General features: G+C 42.2%; 7 protein-coding genes across 7 annotated transcripts; 3 read left to right on the top strand and 4 right to left on the bottom strand.

Annotated features, from left to right (window-relative positions):
• Positions 1–49: 49 nt before the first annotated feature.
• Positions 50–3,761, bottom strand: LOC129590567 (3-hydroxyisobutyryl-CoA hydrolase, mitochondrial-like). Its single transcript, XM_055485871.1, is given in 11 exon segments — positions 50–310; positions 452–590; positions 1,083–1,132; positions 1,135–1,237; positions 1,932–2,018; positions 2,084–2,308; positions 2,516–2,652; positions 2,732–2,810; positions 3,034–3,204; positions 3,292–3,331; positions 3,416–3,761. Coding segments are annotated over 11 exon segments (1,167 nt in total). The 5' UTR covers positions 3,430–3,761; the 3' UTR covers positions 50–188.
• Positions 3,762–4,317: 556 nt separating this feature from the next.
• On the top strand, positions 4,318–6,139 carry LOC129586548 (fatty acid-binding protein, liver-like). Its single transcript, XM_055479847.1, has 4 exons — positions 4,318–4,517; positions 4,960–5,135; positions 5,581–5,688; positions 5,773–6,139. The coding sequence occupies exons 1-4, from the start codon at positions 4,448–4,450 to the stop codon at positions 5,827–5,829; spliced, it is 411 nt and encodes a 136-aa protein (XP_055335822.1). The 5' UTR covers positions 4,318–4,447; the 3' UTR covers positions 5,830–6,139.
• A 283-nt stretch (positions 6,140–6,422) lies between these two features.
• Positions 6,423–8,606, bottom strand: LOC129586543 (uncharacterized). Its single transcript, XM_055479834.1, has 5 exons — positions 8,152–8,606; positions 7,794–7,842; positions 7,559–7,720; positions 7,336–7,448; positions 6,423–7,250 (listed from the first exon to the last, which is right to left on the bottom strand). The coding sequence occupies exons 1-5, from the start codon at positions 8,346–8,348 to the stop codon at positions 6,854–6,856; spliced, it is 918 nt and encodes a 305-aa protein (XP_055335809.1). The 5' UTR covers positions 8,349–8,606; the 3' UTR covers positions 6,423–6,853.
• Positions 8,607–8,825: 219 nt separating this feature from the next.
• On the top strand, positions 8,826–11,547 carry LOC129586674 (queuine tRNA-ribosyltransferase accessory subunit 2-like). The gene is given in 7 exon segments (XM_055480000.1): positions 8,826–9,007; positions 9,128–9,384; positions 9,387–9,541; positions 9,814–10,191; positions 10,380–10,567; positions 10,634–10,759; positions 10,895–11,547. Coding segments are annotated over 7 exon segments (1,239 nt in total). The 5' UTR covers positions 8,826–8,957; the 3' UTR covers positions 10,980–11,547.
• Positions 11,548–11,946: 399 nt separating this feature from the next.
• Positions 11,947–13,461, top strand: LOC129584101 (uncharacterized). Its single transcript, XM_055476208.1, has 3 exons — positions 11,947–12,355; positions 12,499–12,711; positions 12,926–13,461. Exons 1-3 carry the CDS (start codon positions 12,148–12,150, stop codon positions 13,252–13,254), a joined length of 750 nt encoding a protein of 249 aa, XP_055332183.1. The 5' UTR covers positions 11,947–12,147; the 3' UTR covers positions 13,255–13,461.
• LOC129584090 (monocarboxylate transporter 6-like) lies at positions 13,294–17,286 on the bottom strand. The gene is made up of 6 exons (XM_055476197.1): positions 16,856–17,286; positions 16,563–16,730; positions 15,953–16,096; positions 15,144–15,572; positions 14,594–14,911; positions 13,294–13,828 (listed from the first exon to the last, which is right to left on the bottom strand). The coding sequence occupies exons 1-6, from the start codon at positions 16,932–16,934 to the stop codon at positions 13,629–13,631; spliced, it is 1,338 nt and encodes a 445-aa protein (XP_055332172.1). The 5' UTR covers positions 16,935–17,286; the 3' UTR covers positions 13,294–13,628.
• A 980-nt stretch (positions 17,287–18,266) lies between these two features.
• Positions 18,267–25,585, bottom strand: LOC129588941 (uncharacterized). Its single transcript, XM_055483366.1, has 8 exons — positions 25,032–25,585; positions 24,884–24,949; positions 23,055–24,602; positions 22,783–22,896; positions 22,329–22,627; positions 20,439–22,269; positions 19,416–20,168; positions 18,267–19,334 (listed from the first exon to the last, which is right to left on the bottom strand). Exons 1-8 carry the CDS (start codon positions 25,323–25,325, stop codon positions 18,399–18,401), a joined length of 5,841 nt encoding a protein of 1,946 aa, XP_055339341.1. The 5' UTR covers positions 25,326–25,585; the 3' UTR covers positions 18,267–18,398.
• Between the last annotated feature and the right edge of the window lie 1,400 nt (positions 25,586–26,985).

A 26,985-nucleotide genomic window follows, 5' to 3' on the forward strand; every position in this document is an offset into this window, starting at 1 on the left:
TATTTAATAATTATTTATTGAAATAACACTCAGTACGATTCCTGTCTCGTTAGTTCGGTTAAACTTTAATGTACGACCGGTCTGCTTTCGCCATATTCTACTGTTTAAAACGCTCAAAACAACACGCATTTAACAACCACAAAGCTATCAAACAAAATCAGATCTGTAAAAGATTCTCTATCACCAGTTCAAATTGCAAGCTCCTTTGAGGGATTGGTAAAGGGAACGAAGTGAGCATCCACGTCTGCATCATTCACCTCTTCTACTGTCGGTGGCTTCCATCGCGGTTGATTGTCCTTGTCTAACAGTTCTGTACACAAAAATCAAAAATGTAAGTCCGTTACTGATTGTGAGTAAACAGATAAATTTTTAATCACTTATTACATAATACGCAAATGTTAACGCAAATTCTGCTCGATTCTATTCAAAAGTTTGGGTAACAGTAACTCACTCGCTCTCACTCCTTCGTAAAAGTCATTTCCTTGCAGAATCCTCTGCGAAACCCGAAATTCCATTTTAAAACAGTCAGAAAGGCTTTTGCTCCGTCCCTCCTGCATCTGACGCAATGCGATTTTCAATGACGTCGGACTCTAAATAAAGTAAAATATTATCAAAACAGCCAATAGGCAGAAAAAACTAAAAAATAACGAAGAGAAGCTAACAACAAGTTATAAACATTATGAATATTATGTACTGAGTAGGTGGCTAGATCCACCAAGATAAACGGTTAGTGTAAAATATATTTTGGCAAATTCATATGCAATAAATCGGTTTACCCTTTATAAAATTAAATTATATGTCAAAAGAAAAACACCGGAAAGGATGAAAGTTGGTACCGGTACTCTGAAATTCTGAACCATAAGCAAGCATGCGTACGAATCGACCGGCTAGATTGCATGTCACGAACAAAATGTGACATCAGAAACAGACAGATACTAGTAACAATTATATAAATATTGGTTCTACATACTACCTTTTCAAAAGTTTTGCAGCTTCATTTCTTAAAAAATTAAAAGAAAATTCGATGAACAAAATTATAAAAACAAAATAATTCAAGAATTTAGACAAAAAAATTATATTACCATAGTCCTTATCGTGCTTAGTGTTTTTCTCGACCATTCCGAATTCTCTTTTCCAGTCGCCGGATAATTTCTTCCATCGTATTCGCTTTAAAAATATTATTGATAGAATCCAGTTCCCTGCTTAGCGAGAATTCATGTCCTTTTTGCGCCACACCCTGAATGAATACAGAAACAGCATATTGCAACAGCAGGCGGTTAAACTGCTGTTCTAGTGGGATGGTTAATCCACCGTACCACGATGTAGCGGCTGTTAAGGCTAACTGACAATCAAAAGGCTGGCACGGTCAGCAGCGATGCTGACCGGAAGTAAGGTGGCAATTACACAACTACTGTGTGGGAGATGAGACGATTCATCTCGAAGTGTTTACAAACAACAACGCAAGACATGGCAGTCACGGCAAGATTCTTATTAGCAAGTACACAGGGCAAGAAGGCAAAAAGCAAGGTTAGCTAGCTGGCAAGAAGCAAATCCAAGAATGATTCCAGTGCGCCAAAGTAAAAGTTAAGAGCATCGAGATTGTAGCGGTAAAGCGGTAAGACAATGAGATGCTGATTCACATGATCTTAATGAGGAAGACAAGGAACGAATGAACCAATAACTGATGTAGAAAAGCAATTAACAATCCAAACTGGCGGTACTAAGATTTTCTATCGTTACAATATGAATATGATACGCACGTTTTCAAATCTACAAATTTTCAGCAGTTAAAGTTCATAATAAAAAATCTCATCGAGAACGTCACGTTTAACGAATGAACAGGCGGTACAATCTCTTATTGCATCATCAGAATTCACTCATCAACTCTAGCCAGCAGATAATCGTAAGGGAAACTGAAAAAATATCCTCACCTTCTTTTCGTAATTACACAGCATATCGTTAACATTCTCTGACGTTGGATTTTTGATTGCTAAGAGGTCTTTCTCCAAAGCAGGGAGCTACAACAACCGTAACAGCGCAGACTTAACCAAGAAATTTAACGTTAGGAATGTAATCGTATTACCAGTTCTGAGTCGACAAAGTGAGTAGCCACTCCACCCAACTTTACATCCTTCCCAGTTAATCTAGTACCCGTCAGAGCGAGATACGTCCCAATTTGCCCAGGTAGTCTGGGGAGGAAGTACGAGCCGCCAACATCAACAAAGAAACCGATTGCTGTTTCCGGCATGGCAAACATGGTCTTCTCGGTTGCCACACGATATTTTCCATGAACCGATATCCCAACGCCCTACAAGTCAGCAACATACAAACAAAATTTATATAAGCAAACAGATTCTCTTTTCTATAAACACACTGTAACGCACGAATATTCCTTTACGTGTTACACTGTAAAAGATAAATTTCGGACACGGTGATCGTAATTTTGCAACTATGTAGTAACATTAAAAATTGTCAGTATTCATTTCTTCCAGCTTTATTTTTTCGGACTACTTACTCCACCCATTGTTATTCCATGAATAAGAGCAATATAAGGAATTCCAAGCGTCCCAATTTGATAATCAAGGGTATATTCACCGCGAAAAAAATCATCTTCAAACGTACTTTCAGGATTTTTGGCATTCTTATATATTGCTAAGAATAAGAATTAAAATACGCTGCTAACTGTGATTTGTGATGAAATTCGACTTTCAAAGAAATGTCAAAATCGCACCTACGATATCGCCGCCAGCACAAAAAGCTTTCTCCCCTCCCTTACAAATGACCAGTTTCACATGCTCATCTTTCCATTGCTGCAAGAAAAGACGAAACTTTATCACACTATCGAAAAAAATACGGATAAGCGCGTTCGGTACTCTATAATACTCGTACATAATAAAGCTACGCTAATTTTATATCTGGCAAATTGTACTCGTATGCTTTGCATCAGTATTACAAAGCGCCCCGTTGGTCTCAAAGTTTGACCTCTGCGGCTCTGCCGAATCATATAAGACGTAAAGCACTTTTAGCACTCACCTTTAATTTTTCATGCATCAATCGCACCATATTTAGGGATAGAGAATTCAGGGATTTCGGCTTATTGAGCTGAATGACTCCGCAGTCATCCACTTTTGAGAACTCCACTTCCGATGCGTCTACCGTACCGGTCGCAAAAGATCTTGAGTAGTTTTTTTGCGTGCCGGATGCCTGTACAACAGACGCAATTTTGTTACAAATTTGCATTGTTTTGCAAGCCTCCAAACGAACACCACAAACAACGAATACTACACTCACAAACGGTATGGTGTAGACAGCTTTGAGTCCACGAGCAACCCTACGAAAACAAAATCGTTAATCGTACTTGTACATTGTAGGTACAAAGTATGCATACACGATTACAGTTAGAAGAAATACAAACTTTGGCAAACCCATCGCAACAGGAATCACTAGATGATTTTCGCAAAGAAATTCTGTTTCTTTTCGTAAGCTGTAAAGGCTAATGAAACCACTGAACCACTATGGGAAACTGGAAGTATCCCTAAAATCGCACGCAGAGCGTAGTTAATGATTTAATCACAAATGACAAAAATGTTTTAAAACTGGCAGTGACTGGGTACAGCAAGATTGTGCTTGCAAATATCAGCCGATAAATGAGAGAAATTAAAGCAGCAACAGCCAATCACTCGATGCATTCGACGGCGATAAACTTTGAGGAGAGAGAACATATGGATTATGGACTCCAATAAGATTTTTTTTGTTGAAGACTCCACTTCTAACTATACATACTTAGGCCTCGTCCCGAATTCGAAGCGAATCTCGTTGCGATACAGCAACTCCACCTCGCGAGGTGGCTTCGCGTACCGTATCTGTAGGCGTGGCCACTGCAAACAGCCACCTCGTGTGGTTGAGCAACCGTACTATAACGAGATTCGCTTTGAATTTGGGACGAGGCCTTACTCGTACGTCGTACCTATTAAGTTTCCCGAAGAAAATCTTTAAATCATCACACTAGTGGCGATTGGCGAGCCGAAGTGCGACAAGTTTAACACACTGCACTAATAATTAGAAGGATCACGACATCCAACGAATATGACATTTTACTGATTTTAGCATTTACTTTTCTTTTTTGCACTCTGTACAATTTAAAATAAATATGTTTTTTTCATTTTGATATTTTGCATTTATTGAGTTAAACGCTTCACAAGTTCAACTGCACGGGCACTAATGCCTGGACGAGTACTTATTAGGTAATTTTGTGGGGCTGTAATCATGAAGACTTTTCTATGCTACTGCAACTCTTTCGTTATTAGTTCGGCCGGCAGAGTGGTCGCAAACGGCAAACATCAAATAAACGAAACATTCAAAGGATTGAACAGTTTGCCGCTTGGACTGTCCTTACAGGAGTTTTGGTCTGAAATTGTCAAATTTACTTTTAACTGACTCCACTAAAATGACGGATATTACGGGAAAATATCAGCTAACCTCCAGTGAAAAGTTTGATGATTACCTGAAAGCTGTCGGTAAGTGCGCGCCTGGCAGTATCATCGCCAGTATGCCATGCATATGTTGACTTCAGACATCAGAGAACCGAAAACGCTTACAGTTGCTTGAACTTCCATTCTCCCAGTGCTTTTTGTTTGCTTGGGACGTTGATACCGATGTATATTTTTTGTGCTCTGGTATTAATTTTTATAAGAAACAGCTGTTTCTGAATTCAAAGTTACTTCTTAAATCGTTAGTGCCGATGCCGCATGCAGAATTCGGCTAGCTGTAAAACTGAAGGCTAAGTTCCAACTAAATCCCTGACGATTCCTCCACTGCTGCTGAGCTGCTTTACATGTATTCCATGAAAGCAGTTTACCGCATTGCAGAAAAAATGGATTTGAAACATTTTTCAGTTATTTTTAAAATTGGCGCATTTGCAGTCTTAAATGCCTTGTTAAGCCTTTCTTGCTCTGTAAGGTGTTGGCTTTGCCCTGCGAAAACTTGCTACCCTGGTGGAGTCAGCGACCATCGATATCACCAAAGATAACGATGTCTACACGATGAAAACGACAACTACGGTCAAGAACCACGAGGTCAAGTTCAAGCTGGGCGAGCAGTTCACGGAACATACAATGGATGGGCGTGATGTTGCGGTAAGCAGGAATTATGTAGATTAAACAGTTAGAGGGTGATGAAGATATATTATAGCGTGAATTTTGGTACCTCACATAAAGCGGACGCAGAACTATTCGGATTAAATCTGGAATAAAAAGGCAAATCCAATCTTTGAAATGCATAATGCTAAAATATATTTGAATCCGTTGCTTTTATTCGTTAATTCAGCATTGGATTTATATTTTTGACAAGGCAATTTAACTGTTACTTTGCGATTTGCTCATACGGAGTAGTCAATTTAATCATTAGTGGATTACTGAATTTTTGCAGGAATTTTAGTTTTACTTTGCAAGTCACTGTGGGAAAAATTGTCGAAGCATCGAGTGCCGGAGTAGTCACCTGTGCTTATTTGCTTGCTTCGTTGCTTCAGTTCTGACTTTGTGAGATGAATTGCTCAAATAATGGGATTTTGAACTTTTGTAGTGCACATTTAGTTTGGATGGCAATAAGCTGCACCAGGTGCAACGTGACCCGAAAACTAACTTGGAAACTACTGCTGAACGTGAATTCACTGGAGATGAACTGATTACGGTAATAAATCTGACGATAAGTTGCTAGAGGGTCTGTTTGCGAACTTTCTCGAAATTTTGCTGACTTCCTGATTATTATTTGCAGACTTTGCGCGCCGGAGACGTTACTAGTGTGCGCAAATACAAGAAAGTGGTACCGTAATAAGGAATTTGATCGAGCGTGTGTTCCGCTGATCTGTGCCGGTTGTGTTGGATTACAGCTGTGATGGAACTGCAAGACTTCCCAATCGATTTAATCTTCCAAAAATACTTGATGTTTTCTTTGTTATTATTGTGAAGCTGTAATGGTTTTCATAATGCTTTGGATGTTTGGTCTTAACGCATTTTTGTTGATTTGATCCTGTCTCACCATTTCATCCGTACCCGGTCTAAACCTTTACGCCGGTTTTGTTTAATTGTTTTAATTTGCGTGTGTTGTTCTTATTGGGTTAGGTAATAAATATTACACGTTACTGAGTACCACGATAACCATACTACCAAGTCCATTCTAGTTATATCATGCTTTGCTTTTGAACAACTTGCATTTACATAATTACTATCAAGTACCAGTCATCGTCCCATTCTCCCTTCGGTGATGTACAGTGTAACAGATTTTCGTTTGGAATGAATATGATGCTCAAATAAATAAAACAGACAGCTCAATACGACAGAATGTGCCAGAAACATAAGGTGCACGTACTCACATTTTTTAATAATTTATTGAACTATTAAGGTTATTAACATCAAAGGTTTTATACGTGATCCAAGATGACACGCGAAACTTTGCCGGGTTAGTGCCCTTAACAATAAAGAGCTCACAACTATGCAAAAGCGCAAAACTATTGCTGGATTTCTTAAAACTTGCAAGATACATGTACTTACTTATACATGTAGTTCGGTAAAACTGTAACACTGTAACACTTGCAATATTCGTTGTTGGTACACAAACGCAAACTTCATACAGTCGGTTTTAAATCAGGCGCCGTTAACTTTCGTACCGCTGCGATAAAAGTTTAATAAGGTGAATAAAAGTACTTTAAACGCTGCGACGGTTTAAGTGCGATACAGTGCTGTAGTAAGATTCAAGTTAACGTAAATATAAGTATGTACTGACTTATCCATTATCCAAGCAGTTATCACAAAACATTACGCAACATCCACCAGTTCTACCAGCAATGAAAAAAGTATCAAGAAGCTGCAGTTTCCGCTCTGTCGTCCGACAAATTTTCGGCTTTATCTTTCCTATTGATTCTTGGCCCCGCTCTATAAAATCCCTGCTGCATTTGCTCCAGAAGTTTAGTTCTATCAATACCGCCGATATCTGTTCTCATCGGTGGTACTCGATCCAGGCCCAGCGGGTCCATCATCGGTCCCGACAACGTTGTCTCCAGGCCAGAGGAAGGACCACCTTGAACTGTCACCTCCAACACCTCACGGTCAACCGTATCCAACGGTTCATCCGGTGGTCCCGTATCAAGAAGAGCCATTCGATCCTGCAGTTCTTTCAGGCATCTGATAGTTTTATCACGCACAAATTCAATTCTTGGAACGAAACCAAGGATATGCTGACTGCATAAGTGCTCTCTGCAACGGCGCCGAAATAAATACAACCATATCAAGCTACGAATTTTTTGCGCAAAATAAACAGTTCTTCCATCCGTGTGCCTACCGTAAATCCGGCGTCATACTTTGCAAGATCTGGTGGATTTTTTTGTCTGCTAAGGGATCGCCGGTAGGAGCCCATAAAATGTTGAGCTGTCCACGGTTGCGGTTTATTTGAACCTATCGTAATTTACAAAGCATTAAATCATGTTGCTCCGAAAAGTGCACAGCCATGTTTTTTTAATGTTAGCAGCATTCAAAATCAACTGCATAAAATTGCGCCAACGTACTCCTGTAATCTCAATGCTGATTTCCATAAGTAATTCCGAAAAGCGAGCATCCGCCAACAGTTCGGTTATCCTATCCAAAAGAACACTCTCCACCATTTTCACATGGCGTGGCTCGTGTTCGCGAAGATATGCAGCGCTCCACGGTGTAGAATCTGTTTTGCCCTACACCGAACAAAATCAGAATTTGTTGAATGTCGACCGGTACAGTAGTGCGGAAAAATAAATTATGCCTTACCTTGCTTAAATACCCAACAGTATGCGTGTGCGGCTTTCGAGCAGCGTCCCTGTAAAACGAAACAGCATTTACCACCCAATATTTCATAATAACTATCAAATATGGCCCAAGAATTTTAACAACAGATATGTGCATGTCCATATTAAATTTTAAGATCCGACAACGGGCGACAAGTCATGGATGACAGTATTGTAACATGTGCCACTGATTTGGATACAAGCCGCAAGCGACATAAAAAGAGGTTGGATTAAGAGATCTCATATCAATTGGGAAACACATTTCTGGTATTGAGTTCACCTTCTGAAAACGAACACGCAACTGTAAAATGTAAATCAATCCGAACATAAATTCTTATTACCGCTGAAGAATCTTTCTTTCCAATTTGGCCATCAATACCCTGTGCTTCTCGTCCATCTTCTTTCGCGACTTGTTGCTCAACACACTGACTAACATGCATGCTGAACCATGCAGAAATCTCTGGCGACGATGACAGTCCCATATTTTGAGCGAACTCCAAGCTAGCTCTGCTGTACTCCCAAACAGCATCTTATTCATGGTTCGCTAAAGTGGTACTGTATCAACAGCTTTCGCCATCGAAGCTTGTCGAGATTCCCGGTTGCGAGATCGTTCAAAGTCTCAAGCCTATCAGAACTGTTTCACGTTCGGAGACACTAGTATACTGATTAACTAAAAGACCACGGTTTGATCTCTGCTATCGTGAACATGTTTCGGACAAAAAGATCCACTGGAAAATCAAAAGTGAAAAGTCTAATAAAAATCACGAGCAAAATTTAATAACAAAAGTTACAAAATACAGTATAACAAAACACAGTAAGAAAAAAAACACACACTATTATAGGTACAGTAATATTCGTCCATCATCACGCCAGATGTTAACTGCCAGCTGGGGCGACTACAACGTTCACCACTTGCAGTAGCGCCACGCTCTATCGTACGGCACCTCTGAGCCTTTCAAACATCTGAATGCAAAAAAATCACGTAAAACAGTAGTAGTGTAGCACTTTAATTTTTTCAAATATAGAATTTCTAAAAATACGAATTTTTTTACGTACATGTTAGCATTTGACGCGTGTTGCAACTTGCAGGACTATAGCTTGTGGCTGTTTGTATCGTAATTTCTTAACCTATATTGGAAAAATTTTAATGCACTTTGCCTTGGGAACTATTGTGCCCGTCTGTTTTGGGAGTCTCAGGTGCGTATGCAGTTTTAGTTACCTACTAATTTTACTTATTTTACAATTACCAATTTAATGAATTTATCGCTAACTTCTCTACAGAATATGCCGCTACTATTCTGAAGTTAGCGTTTGTAGATTCTTCCGAACGTATGTAAAAAGTATGAATATCTTCCTGGCCAAACGAGACGGTGCGGACGCGAACGGCCTGCGACGAGGGACTTTAAATATTTATAAACGCGACGAAAGTAAATTTGAATTTGAAACGCCGGGTTGTTTCATATACACGCAGCGAGGCAGTATTCCGCATTTGACACCTGACGATCTTCAGTACATTCGCAACCTCTCGCGACCGCTGCCATTGAATGTCAGCCTTGCTTCTGTTGCTGATATGGCGAGTGCGTGAAAGCGTCCGGACGATCGCTCAGCGAATACATCGGTTACCGGGATGCGTTTGTTTATGTTAGCATTCAGGACGTTCTATTCCCTGCTAAACCTAATTCGAACGAAAAAAATGCTATGGGACTATGGAGAAAAAAAGGGCGCATAAAGGTACGGTTGCAGATTTGCAGTTTTACTGTGTCTCATAATGTGTGAACTAATTTTACGGTGCATTTTTTATTTTTATAATATTATGGAGTTCAACTGTGTTTTTCAGTACGTACTCCATTTGGTTTGTTTTGGTCTTTGCGCAAAATTGTTTCGATCATTTTTTGTTCTACAGATATATTGATTGGTTTTTTGAAATTTTTACGTTTGGTAGCTTATTTCGATAACGATAACTAGATAATTTTGTTTGGTCATTTATTGTAATTGGTTTACAGATCACTTGCGATGCTTTCCTGGAAATGCAGAAAAATTTAAATCCTGATATGTTTCAAATCATGTGCGACATGGATACGGATTTGGGAACAGCTACGAATCAGCGTCTGGCAAAATCCTTTGACAATTCAGTACGATGGCTGGATACCTGTTTAGAGGGTTTAAAAAAATCCACCGGCAGTACGATGCCTGTAGTTGCCACCGTCGGCGGTGGAGGGAATACTTTCAAGCGGCCACAATTTGCCTCCGAAATCGGACAGCGGGCTGTTGATGGTTTCGTTATTGATGGTTTTGGGAGCACCTGGATGAACAGCTGGAAGAAATGGGAGTATGCAGATAATATCTTCGATGAAAATGTGGAAGTCATACACAAATCATTGGTATATAACCTACTGGGTAGCTTAACGTGAAAGCATGTGTGAGGACTTTCGGTCTCCGCAGTCCGCGTAACTGTTGGTGTATTTGTTTTCACGTTCTGGAGAATTTTGTACCTGTATGTGTATCACTGGTATAACAAAGTTCTCGAAACATGAATAATATATTCTGTAATTTGATATGCTCGTTGCAGAATTTGTTGCCGTCAAACAAACCTCGGTTTTTCCATGCGCCGGTTTCACCAAAGGCAGTCATCCAGTTAATCCGCATGGGCGTTGACGTCTTCGATACTTCGTATCCATCTGTGTTAGCCGATCGATCAGAAGCACTCGTGAGGATATCGGATAGAACATTCGATGTCTGGAATATGACAGATAAAAAGTGCGTTTTTCGTTTGATGTGGAGTTACTTTGTGATTTGCATTATGGAGCATTTCTGGCCGTCTAGATATTTCGATGATTTGACTCCTCTGAGCACACTGTGTGGATGCTACACTTGTAGCAAGTATACCAAAGCTTACGTCCATCATCTGGTCAGATGTAGGGAAATCAACGCAGGTGTCCTATTAATGATGTAAGTGTAAAGGAAAAATACTGCAAGTGTAGAACGATATTCTTTGTGGCGTTTCTCATACTTTTAGCTGTTCTTGGCATATCTCTTCTTACGTTCACCTGATTCTGCTTTTGAATCAGATGCCTCTCTTTGTAGCCATAATTTGAATGAATATCTGAAATTCTTCAATGACTTGCGGCAGAGTATCGAGGACGATTGTTTTGATGCCTGGGATCAATAAACACTTGTGTTGGAAGTTTTTAATGGCATCTTTGTGGTTACAATAAGTGTCTGCTGAATGAACATGAACACTACCGTCCAGTGCTGTTTTCTAGTTTTGAATTCGAATGTTCTCTGGCTGATGTGCCGTCTCAGTGATATGTTTTCTACTAATCGGGTATATTTACATTTTCGGCAGAGGTATAGAACTGTACAACGGATAGCTTTTTCAGCCTTGTTGTAAAGGTTTACAGTTTTGTAGTTGCATTAATTTGTGCCTGCTTTGTTTTCTGGTAATACGCGTCGATTTTCCTTGAATTTGATTGTTGTCAGTACTTGCCACAACGTTGAATGTTGTGAATTTACCCGTGTTTTGTAGAGCATAAGGTGCATAACACTTTAGACATTCAACAGGTGTGCGGATAATTTTATTAATTTTTGTAATGTGAGGTTATACTCGGCTCCGCTGTACACTGGACTTACTACTTGATTTTTTGACTACGCATTCACAAATCAAGCTGCCCTTGTGTTAATTATTTACTATCTTTTCGAGGCTTGTTGCTCACAGATGCAATTTTGCATAAAAACAAGTCCAAAAAATAGAACAGCAACCGAAAGCGAACCATCAGGAAATTACGACAGTCCACGCGTACTTTCTACCTAAAAATAATGTGAGCCTGCAATAATGGTCCTAAGTAGAATGATCGCCAGTGTTGATCGTAACTAGAAGGTGTTGATGTTTGATGTCATGTTTTGTATACAGATTCGCGAGAATGTGTGACAAATAAAATTAATGACTTTGCAATCGTTTGCCTGACAGCTGCACATCACACAACACGCGGTATGAACAAATATTAAATGTTACCGGTTATCGACCTTGAATTAATGTGTTCCGTTGCATCACACTTTACGAATTTTATGTAATGCATTATGAATAAAACTGTGCCTTGAAACATCTTCGCTTGACATCTTTCATTTGGTTTGTGAAACTTTCCGCCCGGCGCATTCTCTTTTCCGTTACCGTATTAAGTGGTAGAAATTAGAAAATAAACGTGAGTGATAATAAAATGTGAAACTCTATTACTTACGATACCACATCTAACTTGTTGCGTCACGTTATAAGCCCCTCGACGTTACGTACTGTAAGCATTTTTAAACTGCACTGCATTTTGCAACTGCGACCTTTAACAATGACAACTTCAACTGTGCGCTGCCGGCTGTGGATATACTGCATCCTGTTTGTTCCGTTGGTACGTGTCGTACATCTGCAGACCACTACCGTTGCTCCGGGAAGCGAGTTTTCCGTTGTTCCAATAAGTTGCGCTGGTCTCAGACAAGAGCTTATAAAGATCCCGGTTCTACAAGAAGAGACTGGACAGTTCACTTACGTTTATGGGTGTAAGCATTAAGTTTATACAAAGTTGTGTACCTTTCACTTTTTGCTCATATTCAAAGGCACAAGTCGGCAAGTGTGCGTAGCTCTTTAATTTGAAAAGGAAAAAGCAGTATTGATCAGTTTTCAAATGTTTGTGATCGTGTAGGTGATGAAATTCGGTCGGGAAACTGTAAATTTCCCGGCGGAAGCTTAACACTGAAGAAGCCGTGTTCCTTACAATGCTATTGCACGCGAACCATCACAGGACGCTATCAAATTGGCGACTGCTATAATACCTGCCGAATGCCACCAGTTGGACAGAAGTGTTTCGTTAACGGAACGTCATCGGATGGATGCTGTCCGAGTTATTCCAGTTGCAGTATGTTCCAATTTTCGATGATATCAGATACATATATGTGACCTTTCGAGAACTTACTTAGAGCGCAAGAAAATTCTACAAACGGAAAAATAGATAGCATGGCAATCACTGATGCGCATAAATTTGTAAATGGATTAAGTAATAGAGAAAGCTGGCGTCAAAATAATATGTATCTAAGATTTCAGTACTACTAAGTGTGTAAAACTGTGAGCAGTACCCAATATCAACGCACCGTTCGGCACAATCCAACTGGACCGTCCAGTGCCATTTCCTCCCTACAAATCGCAGCGATTCCGCTGTATTCCCGGCGATACACTGCCGCTGGAAGCCTGCCTGCTCTTTTTGAAACGGGAAGCACTGCCAAAAATCAAATTTGCCTACGGTATTTACGCAATCTGCCGATGCATCGCGGAAGACACCTTTGGTTTCACCGTATCGGTGCCAAATATTCCCGACATTCCGGTCCAGCGCTACTTGCTACTGCAACGCGGCACCGAGATTCTCAAACAGCCAATTAACGCAATTCCGTATACGCCACCGTAAAATAAACTGGCAATCTTAACGCGAGATCTGGAATGCACATTTTGTATTTTTTGTTTCAATTTGTTGATTGTTGCTGTTTCGTTTCCATATTTTATTAGAGCTTATTTGTTTTCGAAATCATACAGAAAAACAAATGAAAACCCGAAAGATTCTGAGAGGACAGCAACAACCCCAAACTGAGCTGGAAGGCAGAACTACTTCTGCAATAAACCCACGAGATTTCCCATTCATAAATATTCAAAAAACAAATAAAAACGGAATTGCTTAAACGGAACGCAACAAACTGGTAACTCGAATAGGAATCACGAAAATAAATACTTTTTCAAAACACAGGTAGAGAAAAACCAGGCTGGAAGAGATTTCTTTGGCTGATTTTACGCTTCGCCATTGTTGTTGGCTTTGTACCGGACAATTCTCACTGTATGATCCACCTCAGCGGTCTCCCGACGCACCTTCTGCATTTTTCGCCACATAATGAAGTGCAGCAAGAAGCAAAAGAGCGCCGCCACACCGGACACAATTCCAGAAAAATAAAAGGCGTTACTAAAACTGAGTGTGCTGTCCGCAATATAACCTGAAACGAAACAAAAATTGCTCAATTAAAATTGCCGTTACATCGAATTTTCTAGAGATACGGCACGCAGTACTGTTCCAGCAAACTTGGTACTAAGTAGTATGCGCACTTATCTAAATTTGTATTTATCACTTTACAATACTTGTGAACATTAGTCAACATTTGCCCCACACTGAACTAGAATACTCGAAGTAGTACTGTGATGAGCATAAACACAAAACGTCGGACTTCGAAAAAGTTATCACAATATGACAAAACATGTTTTACCACAAACGATTTGCAACAAAGCGTTAGTCGTAACTCGTAAGCCTAGCGGCCACCCGATAAACCAGCAAATTCTGCAAAGCAGTAATAAATCGCTACAATTCCAGGCCGCAAGACGTAAGCTACCTAGATTTTCTTTCCCATTATAACCACTGCACATTCAAGCTTAAATCACTCAGCACCAGCAAATGTGCTAATCAATTTAAAGAAGTGTAAAGCACTACAAAAAACAACCGAATCAAAAAGCCTGGAAGTGGGGCTGTTGTATATTATGAAAGCACTACAGGAAATCGCAAACAACTTTGTGGTTAGTGGTTATCGCAGGGTAAGTTCGCTTTGCCGGCAAACACCACATCTAAAATTAATCACTGTAACGTTTCAAATTTGAAAAACATCCCACAAAACAAATAAAATTTAGTTTCCTCTCAATAAAACCGTGATAATTTAATAAACAAAATAATAACAATTTACGTCAAGCAATTTTTGGTGAATTGAGCTTACTTCCAAGAGGTGGGAAGCTGAGAAATGCTAATCCCAGAATAAAAACAGAATATCCCCACGCGGCATTAAATCTGTCAGCACCCACAATATCAATGGTAACACCCGGCACCAAGGCGAACTTTGTGCCCCAGGACAATCCCACCCAGCCTGCGACAACGCACACAGCTGGAAAACTCGTGCACCACCCATATGAAGCAATGGAAACGGCAACCGAGATCGAAAAGATATGCAGCAAGATGAAACGATTGCGAGAGGTAGCGATCTTCGGGTTAGTGCTGACAACAGCGCTCAGTGTTCGTCCAACGATATTCATTGCACCTACAAAAATAAGGTCCTATATCAGCATTACAAAAATACGTCCATATTTCAACGGAAATAAACGATATCAACAAATTACAATGTGCAAGAACCCGTGAACTATAAACAGATTAGATGGAAGTATTTTCGAAAAAGCCCATTGACATTCATTATATATCAGTGACTGAAAAACCGTTTCGATTAAGTTTTTTTAAGCGTTCAGGCTCTATCATTATAAAAACTGTCCAAATACCGTTGATCGTGAGCAATAAGGGGGCCTGATCTTTTGTTGCATCCGTCACATCCAAAGCGTACCGGATACATAGCACCGTAAATATAAAATTCGATCCCATTAAATAAAAATGCAGCAAATGATAATAGAAAGAGGCTTCACGGAATAACGATAAATCCAAAAACTGGGCTAATCCGCCACCGGGAATGCGCTTTTGTCTTTTGAAAATCACAGCACCGCAGGGAATGACATTGAGAGCGATGCCAGCATTAATAAACATCGCGCCGCGCCACGAGTATGTGGCAATTAAATACCGGAAAAGAAAAGGAAATATAAAAATTCCCACACCGTTCCCCGCCGTTACGATAGCTGTGGCGAAATTCCGCCGGCGTCGAAAATACAACGGCAAAACTCCAAAGGACGGTGAATAACTCAAACCGCCTCCGAATCCTGAAATAAAAAGCTGCCATCAAAATTTCCATGGCTGAAACAAGTTACGCAAAAAATACGCTGAACATAAAAACGTTCAAAACGAAATTCACAATAGACAGTCCAAGAAATCTCAGATGTTTTGAGAGATGAAACGACATAAATGATCTTCTGCAAATTATTTTCACGCTCTATTCACGTGTTAAACACTTTTATAGTTTTTGGCAAGGCTTTCATGATAAAACCGATCGAAGCGATTACCATCTGTCGTGTCAAACAACATACAGCGTTAATTCAAAGCAAAAAGTGGCAAGCCGAAATCTTCCAACAAGCCATAATATTCAAGAAGTACTTAAGCGCAGCCACATAACACGCATTTTCCGGAAGAATCCTCTTCTCACCTGTCATAAATCCAAAAGTAATAAACATAACCCAGAACTGCTGGACAAAGGCACTGAGGATGAATCCTGTCGCTGTCACAAGACCGCCACAGATAATCAGAATTCTCGTTCCAAACCGGTTGGCCAGAACGCTGGCAAAAGGACCTGCGAACATATAGCATGCCGGAATGACGATGCAAACACATTCGACATACAGTACAGTGTTATTAGCATAAGCAATAAGTACTCGTAGTTTTCCCACCTGATCCACCTCACACATTAATGCAAACAATTATAAAGTGCACTCGAAGCTGCAACAGCAGCAGTGTGTAAGCAAAAATTTCTAAACTGCAGCGCAAAACCTATTTAGCAAAGACTGATTTCAACACCCAAATTACAGATAGACAAAACTAATGAATTTAGCACCGAAAAATTCTCATAACAATATTCCAGAGTCATAAAAAGGGGATAAAGTTAGTAAATACACAGCTATCAAAATTTTAGAAACCAAATTTCTGCATTTTTAAGTTAATTCTTAATATCGCACTTGTAGCATTAAGATATCCCGTTGCAGGCGTTACTCATGGAGAATTCGTAATTAACACCTCAGTGTTAATATAAATAAACTCACCCGCTGCAAGGACAAGTGCGCAGCTAAGAGATATGAGGAAAGCGGTCTGTGTTTTGCTTTCTTTGAAATAATCAACGAATTCAGCAAAATACACGCCTAAGGAGAAATTCGTGCCAAGGGAAATGATATTGACGATGAAGGATGCCACCAGAACGACCCATGCCCAGCCTGCAGAACCAGCAAAAATCAGCTACAATTTAGAAATAACATCAAGCTCAGCACAGCGGAGCCTGGGTGTGAATTTGCAATTCCAATTTGTCACAAACGACTGAATTTCGGTATCATGCCCGCACCTTCGTCTACATCATCCTCGTCAACATTTCTTCGGCGGCGTTTCGGCTGGGCGTCCCTAGGATCGTCTTCCGATTCCATGGCGGCGATATCAAATGTAACAAAATAAGCTTTCAGCAGACTGGCATAAGGACGGAATGTTTCGAATGCACAACCACACGCAAACAATCAGCTGGCAAGTCTATCACGCCATAGTCAATCATAATGAATTATTACAAGTCCTTCTTTGTAAAAAATTCAACTACTGTGCATAAAGGAACATTCAATATTTTAGAAATGAAAGATAAAGTATGGTAAAACTAAAAATCCTACTCTCAGCTGAGCCTGACAAACACATTAATTGCAAAAATTCGAAATTCCATTCCGTAGATGGTAAGTGACAGGCTGACAACACTGCTGCGGCATGCGAATTTTTTGCTCTGCCGCTTAAGCACACAAAGCCGTTCGTTCATCCAGTGTAAAGCGAACTGGAAAGTGCCTGTAAAAATGCCTATCATTCTACAGTAGTACGTACTCTGTATTCGTACTGCCATAAATTCAGCTTTAATATTAATACATACTAAACTTCTAGCCCCTACATACGATTACATAATAATTATATAAAGTACGTACTGTACAATACTTACTTTGACAGGAAACAAGTACGTGGTTAATTACTGTGTGGAAAGGATTAATTACGTAATATCAAAATATCAACATCAAACAGTATGTCATTTAAAAAAATTACTTATATTTTTATGTTGTTCCATGGCTATGCTAATAAATATCATTTCAACCGTTTACCCATTTTAAAATTACTGAACAGCTTGTATTGCAGCCACGGGCGTCTGCAGAATAACAGAGTTTTTTTTAATCAAATCGCGTAAGTACTAAGTGATCTTCAATAACGGCGCAACTTTGTTCTATAAAACCTCTATCTCCCCACGCGAAGCTACTGCACTACAGAATCCAAAAGGGCAAAATATTTTAAGGAAAGACAGGAACGGAATCTTAAATCACAAAGTAAACACTACAAATCTTCAGTATAACGGTGGTAGCTGATGTCCAGGCGCAATATCAGCTGATAGTTGGGCCATTTGGGCCGGATACATTTCTTTTCCCGCCTGCTGATTAGAGATTCCATAAACGGGCATTCCAGTCGACATAACCGGATGCGAATTCGGTATGCCGGTTGAGGATGCAGGGCCAGTAAGGTGAGCAAATTGCGATGCTGAAAAAAAAACATGAAGGTCACTTTCAGTCCGTAACTCCGTAAGTACCGACAGGAAATACTGCTGTTAAGTACCGAAAAGAATTCACTTAATTGTACTGCTCACTACGTACGATATTCGCCACGACAAGCTGTTTTCAAAAGAATGTTAACCCTAGCAATAAAAACTGTAGTCTCTCAAAAGCTCTGCGTCAGACCTTGTGAATTCATAGTTGTAGGATAGCTTGCATGCCAATAGGGAGCAGGAGCTTGGGAATTCGGTGCCACACTGTACATGGGCGGTGTCGATGTGTGGGAATTATTCAGCGATATATCAGACCATCCATTTTGTCCTGTTAGCCCCGATCCGCCAGCCGACGTCGGTGTAAACCGGGGTATCCGGCTGGGGCGTTTCCCGGTCCAGTCGGTGCATTAAAAGGCGTCCCGAACGATGCGGTCGGTGAAAACATCGGCACAGACCCAGGTCCCGAAACTGCCCCACCCACAGCGGGCGTCGCAGCTGGCGGTGTCCCGGCATCTTGCGACTTCCTGAACAACCCCGTAAACCGCCCCAACATCCCAGTTTTCTTGCTTTCAGGTGGCGCAGGCGGAGCAGTAGCTGGCGGAGGTCCTTGTACTACTGGTTGCGGCGGTCTTTGCAAAGCTGACGGTGGCTGGGACGGCAGAGATGAAGGAAACGGTGCGGAATAAGGCGGATAACCGTACGGCGCCGTCTGTTGCTGCGTTGTTGCTTCTTCATCGCTTTCAGAAGGCACTTCCGGTGCGCTGCCAAAGAATGGTGGCGGTATCGAAGACGGCGGTGCTGCCCATGGCTGGTTAGAATAAGACTGTGCACTGTGGGAAACATTCGCTCCCCAGTAGTTCGAAGAGTTCTCCACGACAGATTTATCGTGTTCAGCCTGAGCGATTTTATTTGTGGTTAAAGTTTCAGTCGCTTGTGCGATTCCTTGCTCAGTTGTCCAACCGGAATTTATGTCAGCTGACTGAACGGGGCTATGACGATAATTGGTTTGATCGACATTGTAACTGACCGGCTGGTACGCATCCGTTGACACTACAGCTCCTTCTTGTGAGGCATAATACTCCGGATTCCAGTACGCCTGATAGTCGGAAGCGGACAGTTCACCGGGAGGATATCCTGTTGCATAGTTATAATACTGTGACGTTGTTTGATCGTAGAGGATGTTCTGGTCCGCATGGGCTGCTGACTCCTGCTCGGCATTCTCCCCTCTGGCGAAATCGCTTTCTACCGAAGCGCCTTCAACATCGCCCTATAGTTCATAATCACGAATTACAATGGTTAACATAAACAAAACTGCAGAAAATAGTTTAAAGAATCAGTTAATTTTTACCGCAAAGTTTAAGTGGTAATACTGTGATGGATCACCAGTGGGCAGAGTTGGCTGCTGGTCGTCCACAATTTTCTCCTCAACTTCAGAAAGTTTTGCATTTTCCGTACGGGGTACCGATGTGTCATTCATGATCAGGTAGTTGTCAAATTGTGTCGTTCCGGTACCGCCATTTTGTTCCATGGAATATAAGGGAATAAAAGGGGCGCCGCCAGTTGCATCGCTCTCAGAATAAGAACTATCAAACTTAACAGGCGTCCCAGGAGATTCCACTACTGTGGGTATGAAAGCCGGCTGATGTGAAGAGGCTTCTAGATTACGAGCAGTTTCTTCCTCATCGACAAGCTTCTTCTGGGGTAGGTGGAAAAAACTAAGGTGCTCTTCATCATCCTCTATAACCTGCTTTTGATCTGTGCGAGCGGACGTCTCGCTGTCATGAGCTGAATCTCGCACAACCCTATCCGTAAAACCAAAAAACGGTAATCCAGGGGCAACATGAGGTGTAGATTCAGTAGAGAAAAACAGAGGTGGAGCGGTTTGCGGCTGGACTTCGGAGGCCGGTTCTAGTACATGCAACTCTGCAACAGGCGAATCAGTTGTGAACATAATTCGTTCAGCTTCGTCCCTTCTGGATGACTTTGCTCGCTCCCGCTCACTGATCTCTGCACAAAATTCTTCCTCCAGCCGCAACTCTTCCAGACGTTCAGCTTCCGCCATCAAAAATTCCTGCTGTTCTGCTAACCGCTGTTCTTCGATCTAAAGAAGATTTTGGTAACCTTCCATTTCTTAGGTGGCACCAAATGATTACTTACATCCACCTACGTGTTAACAGTACGTCCTATTGTTAAACAAAGCTTTTTAAGTTGAACCCAGCGTAGATGAGTAAGCTTTAAAAATACGAGTACATTATATGCACTGATATGCGTTCGAAGTTCACAGAAATTCTTGAATTTTTCGGTAAAAACTAAACACGACAGATTAAAACCACGCATATGTATCAAAAAATATCTATAAGAGTAGGTGTACCTGAATACGCTGGGCTTCTTCGTAAGCCGCAATTCTGGCGTCTTCCTCATCCCTTGCACGCTGATCAATTTCGCGCATAATCCGGTCGTTTTGCAGTCTAGCAGCTTCCTCTGTTTTTAGCCGCTCAGCCCGCAAACGTTTTTCTTCCTCTTCGCGCTGAAGCCGAAGCTGCTCCTGCATCGTGGTTATGGTTTGGTCTGCCATGGCACGAATGCTGGCGACAATCCCCTGTGGGTCGGATCCGAGCAGGTGCCGATTGGAAAGAACAGTGGCAAATAAAGTTAGGGTGAGTTCACACTCCGGATTAGTCGTGTTCAAATAATTTTTTCCGATGTACACCATGTACTCTGCCGCTACAGTGTCAAGTTGTCGGTCCAACAAAAACTGCAGATAACTTAGCTGAAACCCGGTAGCCAGCGCATGAACTCCACCAGACTGCAACTTATTGGCCACGTATATGAATGCTTCCGTCATGTGAAGCTTATCGATAAAAGCATCAATTCTACCGTCAAACTGTGTGCCGTCAATGTCCGTTCCGATCAGTTTCAGTTCCTTGCCCGTTCGAATTCTGCTACCCGGACGAGAAAGCAAATACAACACATCCCGTGCAACCGGACGACCACCCGCGCCCATCGTTTCTGCTAGATTTAACAGAAACTTCGTCTTCACGGTACTAGCTATGAATGCGCCACAACCAATAACCAAAGCCACGTGGGAAGTCCAATTCTTAACACATTCTGCCAATTTTGGACCTCCCCCGCACATAAGCGCGCACGCAGAATAGATCGGATCCATCGGAGATAAAGTGTGCTCAATATACCGCAAAAATCCAGCCAAGGCCACTTTATTATTCGTTTTGATCACGGACGGCAAAGACAAAAGCATAAACGCTAAAGGTGTCCGTCCCAATTCCTCCGCCGCCTTACATGCTCGTGGGATAAGCCCTGCTGCCAGACTCTTTCTTACTGTTATCAATCGCTTCTCGCCTGGGTAATTTTCAATTAGGGATCCATTCATTAATGACGCAGAGCTCAGCGTTAAACTCGGATCTCTCGAAGACGTCATTAAGATTTCTGATATCGCAAAGTTTCGCACGCTGTTTCCGTGTCGAATGAGGAGGGACAACAAACTCCATAGTAAACCTTCTTCGCGTTTATTCACGTCCAAATATCCTGCTTCGTTCACAGTGTCGCCCATGTAACGGCAGAAAATAACCAGTCTATCATCGGTTACTGCGTTAACGGACAGGTTGTGAGGGAATTTAATTACATCAGGTCGCATTCGATCTCTCCTGGCGCCAACTGTTTCCAAGTATTTCGTATTATCCAGATTATTTACTTGCACGACATCGGAATAGCTGGTTGTCCCGACACTGTGTGGATAAAGGTGTTTGCGCACATCAAATGCACCAGCGACAGTCATGTGGGCAGTCGGAGTGACAGCAGGATAAAAAGTTGGCTGTGATGGTGGAATGGAATGGAACATATTGGCCTGAGCACCATAATTGTATGGATACATCATTGTGGAATACATCGACGTGGAAAACGATGACTGCGGCGGCGGCACGACACCGAACGCGCGCAGGATGCGTTCCGAAGGATCAGTGACTGTCCAACTGGTACCCGCACTGTTAACAGTCTCTCCCGATACGTCACTGCGAATTTCATCGCGATATGAGGAGGAGCGGTTGTCAGATGGGGAATAACGACGTCCACCGTGATCAGGGTCGTCGTATTCCGACTCGGAGGTACGACTGGAGTATCGATCATTGTGATGGTCGTTTTCGGAATAGTCTGAATAATCCCCAGACAAATATCTCTTTCGGTTGTCTCTGTAACAATCAAAAAAACTTTTTAGAACAAGCACTATCCTACGCGTAAGCCCACATACACTGGATCCTTCGAAAAACTGTCCGATCCGTCGTACAGAGAACTTCCACTAACATCTGCGTCTCGGTGATCCGCAGCTAAGCGGCCGTTTGGGTGTTCATCGTCCGAAGCCCTGTCTGAATACAGCGGGGATAAGGATAACGACAAATCGTGGCTGCGTTTAGATTTCGGAGAACTAGTCGAAGGTATAATGTGGGAATGAATGAATGTGGACGATCGCGGATCAGTCGACAGAGCCGGCTCGGCGCTCAGAGAACCAATCGACAACCGGCCACTCTGACGGGAGGATGTCATTGAAGGCTGCAAAAAAACAGCAAGAGGAGAGTCAGACTGGTTTTTAATCATATAGGCCTGGAATTGTACTACGCTCCATGCACATAGTACCCGATAATCTTTCTAGCGGTTTTCTTTAGCGATCGATGCAGAACTTATTTAGCACTATGGGTGTCACTCACCTCTTGCGAAGATTGCGGCTCAGACTGAGTTCCGTCAACTATTCCATCAACCATCTGAGCAACAGACTCCGACAGTAAAACTTCTTCTTCAGTGTTCAGCAGAACGTTGTCTTCCTGCAAAAGTTAAACAAGTGCAAGATAATGTAGTCTGATGCATGAACTTTTAAGCAAAAACTACAATCATTTTCTGATACGAAAATGCACTCTCATTGTTACCAAAGTGGCTACCCTTAAGACAAACGAAATCATAAAACACCATCAAAATTAGGTACCCTATTTTCAACTGCTGCCAGCGTGTTTGGTGTTTTGTCCACATCAACAGGTTCGGCATTCAAAATCGTTCCCTCACTGCCATAGTTTTCATCCCAGCCATCCATATCAAGACCCTGCTGTTGGCTACCTTCAGGGCTGCCCACATTCATCAGTTCACTATCCCAGTTTCCATCGAAATCATCAGCAGTTGGAATGGCATCCCACGCCGGAGCACTCAGAACAGAAACGGGCGGCGCCAACACATTATCATCAACATGTGCCACATTCTCTTTATACCTTAAATTACTTTCCTGTTCTTCTCCCAAGTCTCTCTCCAAAGAATTCATCAAATCTTGACTGGTCGATTCTGTCATTAAAAAACCGGATATGTGTTTTTTCGATTCTTGGAAAGTATTTTCCGCCATTAATTCCAGTCGATCCCGTTCTATCCGTGCTTCTTCTGACTGGCGTCTTCGCTCTGCCCGACGAAACAATTCTGCCTGCCGCTCCTGTTCCAGGCGATCCGCTTCCGCCTGCTGCAGTCTCCGCTGCCGCTCCTCTTCCAGTTTGATAAGCGCGCGCTGTTCGGCCCGCTCTCGTTCTTCTTGCTCTTCGCGTTGGGTACGCTCTTGTTCTTCTTCCAACCGCTTTCGCTCTTCCTCCTCCTGTTTCCGTTTCTGCTCTTCCCGGTACACTTCTTCGGCTGCTTTTCTTTCTCGCTCCAGCTGGGCCAGCTCTTCCACATGACGCTTCTCTTCTTCTTCAGCCTGCCGCCGCTGCTCCTCGCGCATCCGCTCCGCAATACGTCGTTCCTCTTCGATATGCAACCGCTCCCGTTCTTCTGCTTGACGGCGCTGCTCCAGCTCGACCCGCAACTGCTCCTGATGCAACCGTTCTCTTTCCGCTTCCTTCCGCAAGCGATCCTGCTCAGCGAGGAGCCGTTCTTGACGGAGTCGTTCCTGTTCAGCCCGTTCCCATTCCATACGGAGCTGCTCTTGCCGTAACCTTTCCTGTTCCTCCTGGCGCAATCTTTCCTGTTCAGCAAGGTGCTCTTGCTCAATTCGTTGTTGTTCCACCGCCATTCTTTCCTCATGCTCTTGTCGCAACCTTTCCTGCTGTTTGTGCAGTGCTTGTTGACGCAATTTTTCTTCTTCCTTTTTTCGCCGACGTTCGTTCTCGGCAGCTTCCACAGCGAGCCGTTCGGCTTCTTCGGCAGCTGCACGTTCTAGCTCCATCTGTCGCCTTTGTTCTTCGGAAGCTAGCTGGCGCTGTAATTTTTCTTCGTCCTGCCGGCGTTGTAATTCCAGTGCTGCATGCTGCTGTTGCAACATTTCGTGATCGTCCGGTTCAGAATCCACCACAACAGCAGTGGTGGTTTCATGGGCATTTTGATTTTGGATTTCCCGAACTGGCGCATGCTCAGCCAATCCAAGATCACTCCAAACATCGGGAGTATCAAATTCGAACTGTTGCGAACGGCTGTGGTGGTCGTTATTTGTTTCGTCTTTGAGTATTTCCGGCGCGGAATGCACAACAGTGGGAGCATCACTGTGACGGATATGAATCCACTAAAACATCAATCAAAAATAAATGGAAGGCAGTGCATAAACAGAAACAGACGAAAAACCGGGAAGCTGAAAACCAATAAATATTCGTACGAAACAAGGTGTAAAATTATTCTGCACGGCTATTTAAGATTTTCCACCAAATATTAAATTTCTCACACACAGTTGCAGTATGAGCTAAAACTTTAAACGTGGCTACATTTACAGTGACTGACACTAACAGTCTAACACCAAACACTCAATTACTGATACAAAACAAGAAAATCGGAGAAAAACATGCTTACTTCTGTGTCGGATGCGGACGGAGCAACACTTTCCCTGGATATGGAAGGAGTCACATTTACACCGTTCTGCAACAACATAAAACTGCAAACTGCAGCAAACACGGAGAGATTTACTCTATCCACTGTAGTACTGCAGTGGAGACCGCACCTGTGGAGTGGCACTGCCTGTGGCAGTTCGCGCAGAACGAACATTGGCAGGGCCTTTTTTGGCTAGTCGCGGCGCGCTCTTTGAGCTTCCGGATGGCTTGGTCTTCGGACTGGGTCGAGAACTGTTGGAAGTATCCCAGTTGCTACTCCATTCGTCGCCCCAGCTGGGTTCCTCTGCGCCAGGAGACGCGACGACTTCCACGCGACTCGACGAGCGCGAGGGCTGCTGGGATTTCCCAGGGACCACTGTGACAGGCTCTTCCCACTCGGTATTCCAATCATTCCATTCTGTCATAATGAAACAATGATACAGATTACGGATCCAAGAAATAATCTCGCACAACAATGTGCGCTTGTTGACAGCAAAAGCTGCGTGGTCGATTTCACAGCTGGCTAGGCTATACAAAAACTGCTACGGAAATTCTCCAGATTTTATCATTCAGATACTTTTGAAAATAAAATTAAGGCCGATTGCTACTAAACAAAATAATTCCACAGAAGCATGGACTTATGAAACTCCAGAATACTGTATGAGGGGGAAAAAACGTGTACAATAAGTCCAGTGCACCAACAGATCTTTTGATGACGTGTAAGGTACACCGCAGCACCGGAAGTGGTTGACGGTGCACGACTGCGCACTCACGAAGGCGCAGGCGCGTAAGTACAGTGCTTTTATCACAGTCGGTAAAAAGTTAAATGCTTTTATTAGTTTCAGCAGACTAATATAACCGAAATTTTTAATATGGCGGTAAGCGGTTTTACGTGGTCATGGTCCAGAACAGGACCGGAAGCTGATTTCCGGCGCCCACAGCTTCTCTCCAGCTGCTACTACAATGTATGTGCGAGAAAATGGATGCAACATGGTTTAGAAAATATTGACGCTCCCTAGACCCTTTAGGGATTAGTAAGTAGTCGCGTCTGGATGCATAAAGGTCAGCGATGTCGTATTGCAGCCCTACTAACTCATTAAGCAACGCAAATTAAAATCTGGAAATAATCTGCACTACGTAATCGTCTAAAGTCGGCCAAACAAAAATCTGGGCTTTGAGTTCTGCCGCTCCTTAGAGAAAACTGATTAAGAGTTTTATATCAGGTTAGAGAAGATTCCAGAATTGATGTGTAACGAACTGTTGTGCAGATTTAATCATAAAATCATTTCCAGTGATGTACCAACAAACGCAAGCATGAGACGGTTACGTTTTTTTAATAAATCAGATGTCGTAATTAATAACTTCGTATGTTTCTCTCCTTTACTTACACAAAGAAATAAATTTCCCAAAGGCATACCACTTGCTGGAAAACGTTGGGAATTTTGTTTGTATTTAATTTGATTTAAGAAATCCCAGATGAGCGTTAAATTAAAACTCCTTTCTGGTGAAGATGAAGGAAAAGTTTTCTGAGCATGTCTCGATTTTTTTTAGTTGTCTTGGGACTTGGGATTTCAGTTCTCTTCTGCAATATGTTTATTTATCACAGGTTATCTGTTGTAGTTCTGCACTGGCCGGGCGAATAGTTCGATGTTGAAGATTCGGTCAAAATTACGATAATCTGATAGTTTATCAGCAGTACTGTACTGTTAATAATTAACAGAAGTATGTGGCGCATGATATTCGTAGATAAGCGCGCGCTAGCTTACAGCTATGACATCGTCAACCAAACAATACACATCTCTGAAGTGTTAGTAATCTTTTCCTGTAATTGTTTTTCGATTTTCCACGATGGTACGTCTGCTTTGTGATGATGTAAGTCACATCTTTACATAATGAAATGGGTTCATAAACCCGTCTGAATCTGACGATGTCGCAACAACGGACGACGGTTTACTACGCTGTGGTTAAAAGAACGGTAACGCCGGCTGCATGTAACCGGCAAACGTACCCGCCTGTGTCAACGTTTCATAGTAATGTTTTGATCGATATTATGACATCACACACACACGGTCCGTTGTGTCTCGT

The sequence above is a fragment of the Paramacrobiotus metropolitanus genome, unplaced genomic scaffold (assembly GCF_019649055.1).
Source record: "Paramacrobiotus metropolitanus isolate TYO unplaced genomic scaffold, Prichtersi_v1.0 Parri_scaffold0000002, whole genome shotgun sequence".
Classification (NCBI taxonomy): Eukaryota; Metazoa; Tardigrada; class Eutardigrada; order Parachela; family Macrobiotidae; genus Paramacrobiotus; species Paramacrobiotus metropolitanus.

Bases quoted from the DNA above. Each gene is read 5' to 3' on its own strand.
- LOC129586548 (XM_055479847.1), top strand. From the start codon at position 4,448: ATGACGGATATTACGGGAAAATATCAGCTAACCTCCAGTGAAAAGTTT. The intron at 4,518-4,959 runs GTAAGTGCGCGC...TTGCTCTGTAAG, and splicing joins TGATTACCTGAAAGCTGTCG to GTGTTGGCTTTGCCCTGCGA. The intron at 5,689-5,772 runs GTAATAAATCTG...TATTATTTGCAG, and splicing joins CTGGAGATGAACTGATTACG to ACTTTGCGCGCCGGAGACGT.
- LOC129586543 (XM_055479834.1), bottom strand. From the start codon at position 8,348: ATGAATAAGATGCTGTTTGGGAGTACAGCAGAGCTAGCTTGGAGTTCG. The intron at 7,721-7,793 runs GTAAGGCATAAT...TGTTCGGTGTAG, and splicing joins CTGTTGGGTATTTAAGCAAG to GGCAAAACAGATTCTACACC. The intron at 7,251-7,335 runs GTAGGCACACGG...GCGCCGTTGCAG, and splicing joins AGTATGACGCCGGATTTACG to AGAGCACTTATGCAGTCAGC.
- LOC129584101 (XM_055476208.1), top strand. From the start codon at position 12,148: ATGACAACTTCAACTGTGCGCTGCCGGCTGTGGATATACTGCATCCTG. The intron at 12,356-12,498 runs GTAAGCATTAAG...GTGATCGTGTAG, and splicing joins GTTCACTTACGTTTATGGGT to GTGATGAAATTCGGTCGGGA. The intron at 12,712-12,925 runs GTATGTTCCAAT...AACTGTGAGCAG, and splicing joins TCCGAGTTATTCCAGTTGCA to TACCCAATATCAACGCACCG.
- LOC129584090 (XM_055476197.1), bottom strand. From the start codon at position 16,934: ATGGAATCGGAAGACGATCCTAGGGACGCCCAGCCGAAACGCCGCCGA. The intron at 16,731-16,855 runs GTGCGGGCATGA...CTGGTTCTGCAG, and splicing joins CGAGGATGATGTAGACGAAG to GCTGGGCATGGGTCGTTCTG. The intron at 14,912-15,143 runs GTATTTGGACAG...TTATTTTTGTAG, and splicing joins CTTATTGCTCACGATCAACG to GTGCAATGAATATCGTTGGA.
- LOC129588941 (XM_055483366.1), bottom strand. From the start codon at position 25,325: ATGACAGAATGGAATGATTGGAATACCGAGTGGGAAGAGCCTGTCACA. The intron at 24,950-25,031 runs GTGCGGTCTCCA...ATGTTGTTGCAG, and splicing joins CAGGCAGTGCCACTCCACAG to AACGGTGTAAATGTGACTCC. The intron at 22,270-22,328 runs GTATGTGGGCTT...TGATTGTTACAG, and splicing joins AGTTTTTCGAAGGATCCAGT to AGACAACCGAAAGAGATATT.